Source organism: Microtus pennsylvanicus, chromosome 1 (genome assembly GCF_037038515.1).
Source record: "Microtus pennsylvanicus isolate mMicPen1 chromosome 1, mMicPen1.hap1, whole genome shotgun sequence".
Classification (NCBI taxonomy): Eukaryota; Metazoa; Chordata; class Mammalia; order Rodentia; family Cricetidae; genus Microtus; species Microtus pennsylvanicus.
The window spans coordinates 205,124,616-205,137,636 of record NC_134579.1 but is presented as its reverse complement, the minus strand read 5'-3'; the positions used below and the strand labels follow the sequence as shown (position 1 = coordinate 205,137,636).

At 46.2% G+C, this 13,021-nt stretch overlaps 1 protein-coding gene across 1 annotated transcript in view; it reads right to left on the bottom strand.

Moving 5' to 3' along the window:
- Positions 1-13,021, bottom strand: part of Ppp1r14c (protein phosphatase 1 regulatory inhibitor subunit 14C) — a 95,547-nt gene that overhangs the window by 31,811 nt on the left and 50,715 nt on the right. The window contains exons 2-3 of the mRNA XM_075949651.1: positions 3,199-3,282; positions 1,437-1,469 (exon numbers count right to left, since the gene is read on the bottom strand). Of these exons, the coding sequence (XP_075805766.1) occupies positions 1,437-1,469; positions 3,199-3,282 (117 nt within the window). The remainder of the gene's footprint in view (positions 1-1,436; positions 1,470-3,198; positions 3,283-13,021) is intronic.

Genomic DNA, 13,021 nt, shown 5'->3' with positions numbered 1-13,021 from the left:
CACACACACACACACACACACGCACGCACGCAGGCAGGCACACACAAAAGGAGCCATGGCCCTAGTTTACTGTTGGCTTAGTAGTGAAAACACTTCAATCATAATATTATAAGCTTCAACTATTGATTTAATCAAATATGGCTAGATTACTTTATTGAGGTGATTTATGGAAAGGAATTATGGCAATACTAAAGGAACTATCATTTTTCTTCTCAAGTCAACAGACAGATGAAGAATAAAAGCAATAAATACATATCTAGGGATATAATAGCAAATGAAAAGAAATAAACAAACGTGTTAAATATAAATGTTAAATTTATGATTCTAGAGAGACGGGAGAAGGAACACAACCTTTGTTTACTCAGTATTATAACATTTGGAGGTTTTTCAAAAGTATGAATGTAGGTTATGCTCACCAAAATGCACTTTTAATAGACAAAATTAATCATTTAAATTTCCATAGGATGTAATCAAAACTGGAGGCTTTAAATATATAGTTCTCACTGATATCTACCCTCAACCAAATGATCACAAAACACTTTCAACTCACACATACACACACCTAAAAGCATTTTTCCTACATAATTTACTACATCAGAAATCAGAAGAATTACTGCCATGCTTTGGTATTAAGTAACCCCCCAAACACCTGATAGGTTTTCTAATTTCTCTGGTTTACCATAAGAACAAACTGAAAGTATTTGGGGGGGGGGGGCAATAGTTTCCTAACTTTAATATCTTAACATCTTAATATCTTAAAATCTTAATATCTCCTCTGTTTTTGCTTTTAATCGTTTAGATACTACACCGATTTATTTGGTCTAATTAGCAATATCCATTTTTTCCTATGCTAATGCATATCACTTGAGAAATACCCAGAGAAGGCATAAGATCTTTCTCCTAATAAAGGCAATCATGTGTATGTTTTTTCCTGCATGTATGTATATACACCATATGTATAGGTGTATGTCTAGTACCCACAGATGTCAGAAATGGGGCACTGAATCCCTCGGAACTGGACTTACAGGTGGTTGTGAGCTGCCATGGAGCTGCAGGGAACCGAACCCAGGTCCTCTGGAAAAGCAACCAGTGCTCTTAACCACTAACCCATCTCTCCAGCCCTGGTTTTAAGCATTCTTTAAAAATGCATACCCATAAAGCCATACGGTATATTCTCCCTCTATAATGATTCTGCATCCCCTCACAATTTTCTGTGGAGTGAAGATTTTTCTCTACAGCATAAGCGCACCCTGTTCCATTAGCATCTTCCTAAACTAAACAGGTTGAGAAACAACAATGCCAGCACAGTGAGAGCACAGGCACACAAGGATGGAAACCGGCCATTTGTATTCACTTGCTGTAGCTAAGCTTTCAAAACAGACAAATTGACTTGACAAAAACCAATTCTAGCACAGCACTTAGAGCAATTTGCTTACCTCTGTTGGTTTATAGCAGTCTACGAGAGCTTCCTAGAATTAAACACACAGAAAGTCAGTTTTTATTTTTAAATTCATTGCCTTCAAAGTGAAATTAAAAAGTCATTTCTTCTTAATTTATTTTATCTCAAAGTATTATATGGTATGTCTGTGGAGTATGTACACGTATGTGCAGTATCTATGAAGGCCACATGAGGATACTGGACGTCCCACGGAGCTGGAGTTACAGGCAGTTGTGAGCTACCTGATATGGGAGCTGGGAACTGACTTCTAACCCTCTGCAAGAGCAGCAGGTGCTCTTCATTGCTGAGCCTTCTCTCCTGGCCCCTCATTTCATCTTTAAATTATTATTTTACAACCGTCTGCCAAGACTTCCTTTTGACTATCTACAATCACATTTTATTTCAGTTTCACTTGGTCAGCTAAGATATAAAAACATCATTCATATGCAGCCATGTGTTGTCCTTAGCATGGGTATATATGCACACAGATACTCATAAAGTTTTTGATTTACAAAAGACTTGCTTTGGGGGCTATTAGGGTTTGGAAAATAAGATATAACCCTCACTAGGTTATAAATGCCTTGTTGAGCAGACTTGCTTTAAAGATTTTTTTTTTTACCTTTTTCTATACACACACAAACACACACACACTCACACCCTTCCCTTTGAACTCTCTACCTGGTTAATATTAAACTAGACATACTTAGAGCTGAGACCCTGCCTATGTAAGACGGTGGTAACCACCGTGGACGTGGAGAGAGGGCACTGGCCATACTTCAGCCATAGATGGTCCTAGGCCCGTCTTTCCTCACTCACCTGGACCAAGCAGGAAAGAGGACTGGAGGCTAAAAACCTTTCCCAGTTCTCAGCTTATTTTGTATGTCATTTTATTTTCTACAGAACTAACACCTATTTCATTTTTTTTTAAAACTATTGTCTCCCAGCGAAATCTACACACAAGGAATAATCACTCTAGCACAGGCTGCTTTCCACTCCCCGGGCACTGGTAATTATGAACACATTAATCACATCAATGAAATAAAATGGGCACTTTGATTGGTGCCAGTCACCCTGTGCCACTGGGGATTGTCAACAGCCACCAACAGTGATTACCAGTGGGCGTTAAGAACAATGGCAGGCCACAGGTTAATCAGTTTTAGAAACTGCGCAGTGCAGATGGAGAAGTGGTGGACCCGACCTCCCATGGGAAGAACTGTGTTTCATTGCTTTCTGATATGGAACATTAAACACTTCAATCCCAGCTGTTCTGGCACAATACAATCAAGTGAGCACCTAATAAAAAGATACTTTGCTAAACTGAATCACATTCCAAGCCATCTAATTCTAAGAATTGCTCTCATGAACGATTTAATCCACAGTTGCAAGACCAGTGCCCAGGGCTTGGATATTCCCCAGTCTGGCACAGTTTCTTTCCTTCGTACCTGCCTGCATGGTAACCCTCTCTTCCCTGGAGATTGACTTTTCAAGGTAGAGACAACTCTGTCTCCCAAGATAATACGCCTCAGGAGCACTGCCCCAGAAGGTCCCTGGAACACTGTCTGCTGTCAGCAGCTGATCAGACCTGCACCAATTGGTGAAAAGCTAGCACTAATGCCCTCTGCTCTGCCAAATGCCATCGTTCAAACCCTGGTGACCGCCAGTGTCCCCACCAGGCAACACCAGTTCTGCCCAGGTTTTGGAAACCCAAGTAGACTCAAACATCCATGCTCAGAAGAATCTAGATTCTGAAAGCTGTTTACCTGTAATTTCGAAGCTCTTTCTTCCTCGCTGTCGGCATCAAGAAGGTCATCAATGTCAATTTCTACATCTGGCATTTCTTCTTCCTGGCGGGAGCGAAGAGGAAGACTTTAGTGCAGGGAGAAACGAGGTAGTCACACTAGGGACTCAGTTATCCAGCCAGAGGGGTGATAGGTAAGAAGGAGAGAGCCAGGCTAGAGGGATGGGTGGCGGTGGAGAAAGAGGGTGATGAAAAGGGGGGAGAGATGAGAGGTGGGACAGGAAGGGGAGACAGGAAAGGAGGGATGAGGGGAAACGAAGGAGGAGTTAGCATCGCATTCTGCTTATAACAGTAAATTACACCTTTGCATAGATGACAGGCTGGCAGAGCAGAGTAAAAAAAACGGTGAGAACTACAGTTCCCGATCCAGCATAAGCTCCTCTCTCAGTGACCATGCCAGTCTGTATTGTGGGCTCCGTCTTCCCTCACACTTCCCGGTCTGTAGAAAACCTGAGGTCACCTACTCAGGTACAGACCCACCAAGAATTTGGCATCCAAGACCCAAAGGGATTCTGAGAAAGGTTCTCTCCCTCTGGACAAGTTCAGGCTGAGGAAGTGGGGAGCCCTGGACATTGCTGGTAGCATCTTGCTGCCAAAAAAGAGACCAAGTTTAGGACAAGGTTGACACAAGAGTGGGGAGAGCTGGGAGGACCAGGACAGTCACAGCGGGACAATCTCATATCTATAAAATAGGACAGGAAGGGTGGGGGAAGGGTGGGCCTGGAGGGAGTAGCGGGGAGGAGAGGGGAATAAATATGGTCAAGATATGTTGTATGAAATTCTCTAAGAAATAATAAAAATATTTTTAAAACATTTTATAGATAAAACTAAGACACCAGGTCAAAGCACGTCTGAGCAGATGTCTTATATTGTTCCAGCTGACTTGGGCTGAGTAACCAAAGACATCCAGGCCAGAAAAGGGGGCAGGAAGGGTGAAAGCCTTCACTGGTTTGGAAGCAGAGTATACAGCACTTGGTAGCCTCGGTCCCCTGCCCTCCGCTTTGCCCCTTGAGTCTTCCCTTTACTCTCTGAGTAACACAGTCAAATGTGAAAATAAACCAAAATGCAAGAGAGACCTGCACCTGTGTGTTTCATCTTGCCCCGTGCAATCACCAACTGCGTGACTCTGTTCAGCCGCAGTGAGAATTGAGGGGAGTCAGCAGTGGCTGGAAGGAAGCTACATATGCACATGCGCCGGGGGTCACATGGCCTTAGCCACTCCTTCTAAATAAATTACCTGGCCTTGACTTCCGGCCAAGGCTCACATTCTGAACCTCTCCAACAATCTGATTTTTGTATATATTTGAAATCTTTTTTTGAAGTTGTATATTTGCAATCAGGGCAGAAAGGAATACTGGCAGGGGGAGATAGGGACTGGGGGGTGGGAGACGTGGTAAACAGATTAGCAGTAGCTGTGTAGACTTTTGATAGATTCTCCACAGTGAAAGGACCAGTGAGGATGCAGATACCAACAGTGAAGCCCAACAGAACAACGGGCAGAGTCCAGCAGGGATCCAGGGTACTGTGGGAGGACATGCACTGGCGATTCATCCGTAGGTGGTACCAGGCCGGTCATTTACCCCGTAGGCATCCCCAGGCCAAAGGATGAACGAGCCCTAATGATGAGCCCCCAGAAAGCGAAGCTGGGGAATCCAGCTCCATCCACAGCTCATCACATCTTCAATCAGTCCCTCTTAACGCAAGAACACCTTTGCGGGTCCATTCAAGTCGCAGGTGACAGTACCTCCCTCTTGCCTTTGTCCCCACTCCTCACTAGAACAAATCCCTGGGTTCAGTATTTATCCTCTGTGGACACCGAATATTTAGGTCATGGCTTTGTGAAATCAAACAGAGGAACCTGGCATAGACCCTGCTCAAGAAATGGGGCTGCGGGCAGCTTAGAGTCCTCCGTTCTAGGACACAAAAGCACAGTCAATAATGACTACCTCCTCAGAACAGTACAGCAGTAGGGTCCCTCCCCCCTAAAAAGGGATCACAGGAACAGAAACTGCTGGTGAATCAAGCATTATCAACCAGCTTGGACTTGTGTGATGATTCTTGCCCCAGGCTCGGGCACCTCAGTCAGAGGTCCTCTCATTAGGAGTGCACAGGGCTGTGGCTCTCTGTTAGCACCTATGCTTGACCCCTTTCCCCAGACCTGGAGAGCTAGGTTGTCTAACATGGTTGCCACGGTGGTATTTGAACACCTTGCAATGCAAGCCAGACATGGATTCAGTTTTTCATTCACACCAGCCACATTTCAAGAGCTCAAGAGCGCGTGTGCAGCGCACGGCTTCTGCACTAGGTTTAGAACGTTTCCTCATCACAAAAGGTCCCGATGGGTAGCATGACCGTGAGGCCACTAGTCCTCTGGACCAGAGTCAAGATGCAAAGTCTCAATCCTACAAAGCCTTAGTCTCAGCAGAGATTAAGAGGTGCAGAGGAAATATTGAGTCTTGAGGTCATTCCTGGGTCACGCCTGAGACAGGAGGTCACCTGACTGGAAAGCTCTGCACTCCTTTATAAGAGGCAATGCTGACACATGGGAAGGGCTGACTGAGTAATAATCACAGGCACCTAAGGTAGCCATGAAGTCTCCACCTGACCAGATGCCTCAGAGGCCTGGGGCAGCCACATGCAGCCTGCACACAGAGCAGGTTTTCAAAGGCTGGTGATTCTACATGCATGGAGGTTCTCTTTGGCTGTGGACTGTGGATGTTGATCCTAGAATGACAGGGACCCAATCATTTCCTGGGCAGCGAAGGCTCCTAGAGTCTACAGTGGCCTAAGAGAGTTTGACTGTCTTTCGATATTTGCCCCATATTAAAGATGTATCCCCACACAGAGGCTCTGGTGTCCAGAGTGAAGCCATGGTCTTCAGAGTGCTGGAGAATGCTAGCAGCTCTGCCTCCATGCTTCTTTAGGCAAGAAGTCTGCTGGTACTGAGGCTGTGACCCAAAGTCCCCATGGGAGAGAAGTGATTCTGAGAGACACTTGATTTCTCCCTTCAGCTATCAAGATAACACATTTTATTTTCAGATATAAAATTAGTGCATTTAACAGGCACTCAAGATTGAAACCCGAACCTGACCTCCAAAGGCTTCCATTCACCACCTATCACAGGAAAGGACCACAAAATAAAAATCCCAAATGGATGTTTTTTTTGTTCTGTGGTTTTGGGGGTTTCTGTGGTGGGTGTATTCCGCCACCCACAAAAACCCCAAAGATGCCTCTCTTTTAAAAATTACAGATCTTTAAAACATCCCACACATTCTCTCAGCCTGGACTCCAATAAAAACAGTTTCTATAACAGGAAGGAGGCAGAAAGGGACCCAGGTCACTTGCCCCAGAGCAAACAACAAGCAAACAAACAAACAAAGGCCGTTTAGCCTAACCAATAGTCAAACTGAAGTACATTCCCACCATTGTCTCATGGTTTTCAATAAACTGAGTAGGTAAGAATTAGATGCCCACCTCCCCAAAGTTGGCTAAACTGTCATCCTTAATGAAAAAAAAAAAACCATACAAAAATCTCAGTTTTAAAAGATTTGCCAGGAAATAGGAGTGGGGGAAATGAACTTGGACAATCATGGCTGATGTCACCTTGCTGAGATCATGGCTGCTGAAGGCCCCTGAGCAAGGGTTGGAAAGGACAAAGGAAGGAGCTGGGCCAGTTACAGGTGCTGATGGGGAACCTGGGAGGCTGCATGGACAGGGCTAGTCTCATCCAAGTGTGAGGCAGCTGGACTGGAGCTGGAGCCCTCAAGAACAGAAGGAAAAGTTAGAGAGTGTGAACACCAGGGAAGGAGAAGAGAGGACATCAGGAAAGAACTGGATGCTGGAGAAGGAAAAAGAGAAGATCAGACCCAGGTTCTGGGCCCAAGATGTTCTAGAGAACGAGGGAAACAACAGGGACACTGGTACCGTGAAGACTTTGCCAACCTACCCAGCAGCTGTGAGGTCAGCATGACCAGCCTCCCTACAGCTATGAGGAAGAGGCAGGATATTCACTCTGCAATGCTCATGACCACACTGCAGCACTGAGTGACAGTGTGTGGCCCTGATAGGCGGCCACAGTAGCCAGAAGCTCATCACGGGCTCTGACGTTAGAATATGGTGCTGCAGCTGAGGCAGACTATGAAGTCAAGTCCTTCTGCAGCAATAACAAATGCCCTCACATACACACCACCACGGACACACACGTGTATCTACACCACCACACCACACGCATGTCCACATGCACCAGCGTGAACACTGCTCATACCACCACACACCACACCGTGCATGCTTTCTTTCACTTGCACACTCTCACACATACACATGTATGCATACAAACTACCTGGATTACAATCTCACTGCCATACACCACACCACGCATAATCTTTCTCTCCCGCTCCTCTCCCCCGCAACTCCCTTGGACCCCCACATATATACATATACATATACATATACATATTTCTAACTAGCCAGAAGGTGCACACTGAGAGTGGTCAATGCAAATGCCACCCTGTCCCAGCAGTGCAAGGCCAGCAGGATGCTCAAGCTAAACTTAAATTTGGAAAAAGATAGTGTTTTCAAGCTCTATACAACACAGCTCCTCTGCAGGACCCAGAAGTCTCCATCCCAAAGTAGGCATGGCAGGACACAATGGTATGAACTGCTATGTAGGCTGTGGCATCTCTAGAGAAGCAGGGGGCAGCAGAGGGGGAAACTGAGGAGCCTAGTAAACACTAGCTATTGTGGACTGTCCAGACACTCACGAGAAAACCATCTAAACATCTGATGTCTCACCTCTGTATAAGACTGTGTGGAGCAGGGAAGATTGCCATGGGAGAGACAAGATGAGAACAGAACCCTTAGTGGTGTGTGAGCGCTCTATGAAAACATTGATACCTCATGTTTTCCTTCTAACTACAATCCCCCAAACTTCCCATAAAAACATCATCAACAACAACAAAACTTATCACCCATGACCACATCAAGTTGGACCAACTGTATTTACACATTATGCCAAACGGAATTTACATTATTTGCTGTGGGCTAATGAGACAAAGGTCAGAGGGCATTCTAAATTTATACAAATTTAATAATAGGAATGACTCATTCACACCAAGTGATGATGCTGGGAGATGTCATCCAGCAGACCCTGAGCCGCAGCAATAGGTACAGATTTTCTGCTACAGAAAGAATGGCGTCAGCCATCCCAGTAGGTAAATGGTATACATTTAAGATGCTTGTGGCTTATGTTTAATTTGCAATTCCAGTATAATTTCATAATTGGAAGAAGCATAAGCATCAGGAGTTTATACCTGTTTTAATGGATACATATGCAAATGATGTGGTAATATTAAATATATAAATTAGCAATCTGCAAGAAATTAGTCCCATGGAAAAGTATCAAAACCCTGGGAATTAAAGGCAGACCAGAGGCTTTCACGAGGAATCAGGTTGCCCACATTAGGTTAGAGCACCTAAGCCAGCAGGCTTCCCAACAGCACACCAAGTGCTCAACACCAGGAGCCAGCCCTTCATCCGTTTTGTGTAGCTGTAACACAGAACCTAAAGCTGAAAGACTTACATAGAAAAGAGGTTTATTCCGCTCACTCTTCTGGAAATCCAAGAGGATGACATCAGCATGCTCCTCTGAAAGCATCATAGTGGCATCACACAGTAAGACACATGAAAGAAGTCAGATGGGAGTCAGGAAGCAAGGGGTAGGGGAGGGGCCGGGGTCACTCTTCAATGATAGTTAACTCATTTGGAAACTGACCCATGCCTGTGAGACAAGCCCACTCCACTCTGCAATGCTGACACTAACCTCTTCATGAGGGGACAGTTCGTATGATCTAAGTACCTCCCCCCCTTAAAGATTCTACCAATTCAATATCACCACATTGGGGACCGAGCTTGGAGCACACGAACCTTCAGAGACAAGCCATACCCAATGCAGAACAAGCAGGGACTCCAGAATCCCAAGGAAAGATGTTTTCTAACTATGACGCATCTCCTCCCCATTAGGTCCATCGAGAGTGACAGGAAAAACCATAGGCATGTTGACACTTCAGGTCTTGAATCTTAATGTGTTTACCTCCTATAAAAGAAGCACTCTGGAGAAGCAGAGAAATCAACTGAGGAAGAAGAACCTGGAGAGCTAGCTGACAAAGCTCAGAGGGGACAAAATAAAATCGTGACTGAGGAGAGACAAGCAGGCAGGGGCTTGAGGAGCCATGGCCCACTAGCAGTGTGTCTGGGAGCCTCACTACCAAGACATATGGCAGCATGGCCTCCTAGCAGGGCCAGGGTGCCCTCAGCTTGGGTGGTGAACAACAGGAGCAGATAGGAGACACCGTTCCAATCTGAGAGCACACTGTAGCGGTTGTCTAGCACATGCTCACTTTAAAGACTAATTGAACTCATTCAGCGGAAGTCTCCTCAGAGCTGAGCCACCAGTCTCACCAACTACTCCTTTAAAAACATCGCAGCAACCAGACAGGCTGACACCTGCCCGTTGCCCCAGCGTTCAGGAGGTGGGGCAGGACGACCAGGAGCTCAGGTTTATGGTCAGAGGCCATGCCTGGCTACCTGGACGACACATATGCATGCACACACATACAAGTGCACGCACACACACACACACACAAATGCACACACGCACACACGCATGCGCACACCTGGCCGCAGAAGACGCTACAGTAAAGGGATGTTTCACACTTTATTTATAGGAATTATTGTTTTTGTCTCTCAAGACAGCAAGGCTTAGCACCCCCTTGCCACACACCCCATAGCTTATGCTCTTTTCAGAGGCGCTCAACACCGCAACAAGTGGGAACTGCTGCAGATGGGACCAGGCTGCCGCATGTGCCGTCCCAACCCCCGAACATTCTGTCTCCCTTGCTTCCTGTTCATGAAAGCACATAGGATACAACTGACCACGAGTTGCGTTATTTTACAGACACCTTGCAATGTGTTTGAAGTTTTGACAGCTCCCAGGCACCATTTAGCACTTCCAGTTTTATTAACAATGGGCTCGTGACACAGCCGCATGTCACAGCAGCCCAGATCTCACTGCTGTCTCAACACAACTGCAGCATCAATCAAACCAACGCTGCCGCGAGACAGGAAAACTGACATTCCTGGTGGGGAGAAATGAGTCTAGAGCAGAGGTTCTCAACCTGTGGGTGGAGACCCCTTGCGAGTAGAGAGGTTGAATGGCAGATATCCTGCATATCAGATACTTAAATTACAATTGACTCATAACAGTGGCAAAAGTACGGTTATAAAATAGCAACAAAAATAATTTTATGCTTAGGGGTCACCATGACATGAGGAACTGTGTTAAAGGGCCGCAGCGTTAGGAAGGTTGGGAACCACTGCTGTAGAAACAGGCAAACTACAGTAGGATCTCAAGGACTCCAGGAGAGTCCAGAGTATCTTACCCCTTGGCAGAGAGAAGTGACCCACTTTAGGGGGAGACAGAGGACAAGGACATTGGTTCAGGGTGGTCCTCTTTACCTAAGACGCACAGGACCAGAGGCAATCAGATCTTAAGTTTTGGAGTATCCTCAAAAACTGTACGTTTGACCACCCCTAATCTGAAAACCCAGCGTGCAAAATTCCAAGTTTTTAAAAATGTTTTATTTGCCTTATCGTCATTGTGGATGGGGGTGTGTACGTATGTATGCACACACAAATGTGTGCTCACTCCACGATGGATATGCGAAAGTCAGAGGAGAGTCAGTTCTCTCCCTCCACCGTGTGGGTTTACGGGGATGGCACTTAGGTCATCAGGTCTGAGCAACAAGGGGCTGGGACACTATGTTCGCTGTGCTTCTGTTGCTGTGATTAAAACAGGAAACCAAGGTCACTGTGGTTTTTGGTTAGAGAGGGTATGAGGTCACCGTGGCATGGAGGCATGGCAGCAAGGCAGCAAGGGAGGCAAGCATAGCAGTGGGAGAAAGAAGCTAAGGGCCCATGGCTTCAAATACAGTCTGGAAGCAGTGAGTGAACAGGAAATGGCTTCAGGCTTAAGCTTTCAAAGCTCACCTCTAATGACACACTTCCTCCTACACACTTCCTCCTAACCCTCTCCAAACAGCACCACCAACTCAGGATCAAGGGTTCAAATACCTGATCCTATGGGGGACATTCTCACTCAGATGAGATGATTTCTCTACCACCATGCTGCATCCCAGCTCCCAAATCTAATGCTTTTGGGGTGATAACATGACCTTAGAAAGTACAGATTTGGGAGTGCTTTTGGATTACAATATTTCAGATATTGCATAAAATATCATGTGGTAAGAGGTGACAAGCCTTTCAGGGGAAAAAGTCTAAGCAGGAGAGAAGGGGGGAGGGGTGGGATCAGGGCAGTAACAGGATAGGGCTCAGAGAGATAGCTCATTAGAAGATCTTGACAAGAAAGAGAGACAGTCTCTGGGGGAAGAACAGGTACCAATCTGTAGCTAAGAAGATGCAAGTGGCAGGGGCACAGGGCTCCCAGTGGAGGGAGGACCAGTGAGGAGGGAGTCACCTGCCAAGAATCACAGGGCCCTCTAAAGCATCTAGCATGTGCTAGAAGCAGGAGCAGCTGCAGGCGGCTCTGCATGGAGGCTCTGCATGGAGAGATGACATGACCCCGTTTGCCTTTGAAAGGTTTCCTGCCTGCGCCTTGCTGAAGCATGGGCTTTGGGGAGGGGAAAACATACACAGAGACAACTTACGCAGTCCCAGAAATAACTGGGGAAAGGCAACGCAGGCTCGGAGCAGAGCAGTCACATGATGTATATTCTGCTCTTACAACTAGGCTCTTATGTGGGTCACTGCCAACCCAAACTTCACAGCCAACGGAGGTGTTTCTTTGCCTCTCTGCTAGAGACTGAAGTGGGTGAGGGCAGAAGTCTTTGGGTGGAGATGTATATATCTAGCCTGCAGTGACAAAGCATCAGAAGGCTGTGAGACGGCCCTGCAGATCAATGGGTGAGAGAGGGCACTGGCCGAGGAGACGCCTAGTCTTAGAAGGTAACAGGACTATTTGACTTGGGATGAGCAGCAAACAACCAAGCTGAGCAGAGGTCCCCTAGACCGTCACTACTGACCATGTCGCTTCTCCCTTCTTAAAACTCTCCCTACCTGTAGCGATGCATTTTAGGGACATATCTGAAGAACTGCTTACATTCTCCAAACACGTCTAAATAAAATCCTCTAAAAGATTCTGAGAGGACCACGGAGACAGCTCAGCTGGTAAAGTACCTGCCTCGGAAGAATGAAGACATGAGTTCAAGTCCCAGGACCCATGTTTAAAGAACAAACAGAAAACAACTAGGCATGATTGCACATACTTATAATCCCAGCAGAGCACCGGGAAGGAGAGACATGCAGATACTTGAGGTTCTTCTGCCAGCCTACTTGGAAAATTCCAAGCCGATGAGACACTGTCTCCATTGTCACAAAAACTCTAGATGGAAGATGGAAGACATCTGAGAAGTGACAGTTGAGGTTGTCGTGTGCGTGTGTGCATGCATGCCCACACACATACACACATGTACTCAGACACATAAACCTACACACACAGGCGCGCATACACACTCACAGTCACACGATATGGAATCGGGCAAAAGTGATGGATACACCCATCTTTTGTCTCAAATGTCTCTTGATGCCACTTCCTTATAAAATAAAAGGAAATCGAAGAGTCCGGGTGATAAAGCTCAGAGTGGGAATCAGAGGGCCTAAACCTCACTTTCCTGCATCTGCTCTGGCTGACCCGCTCAGCAGCGAAACAGCAG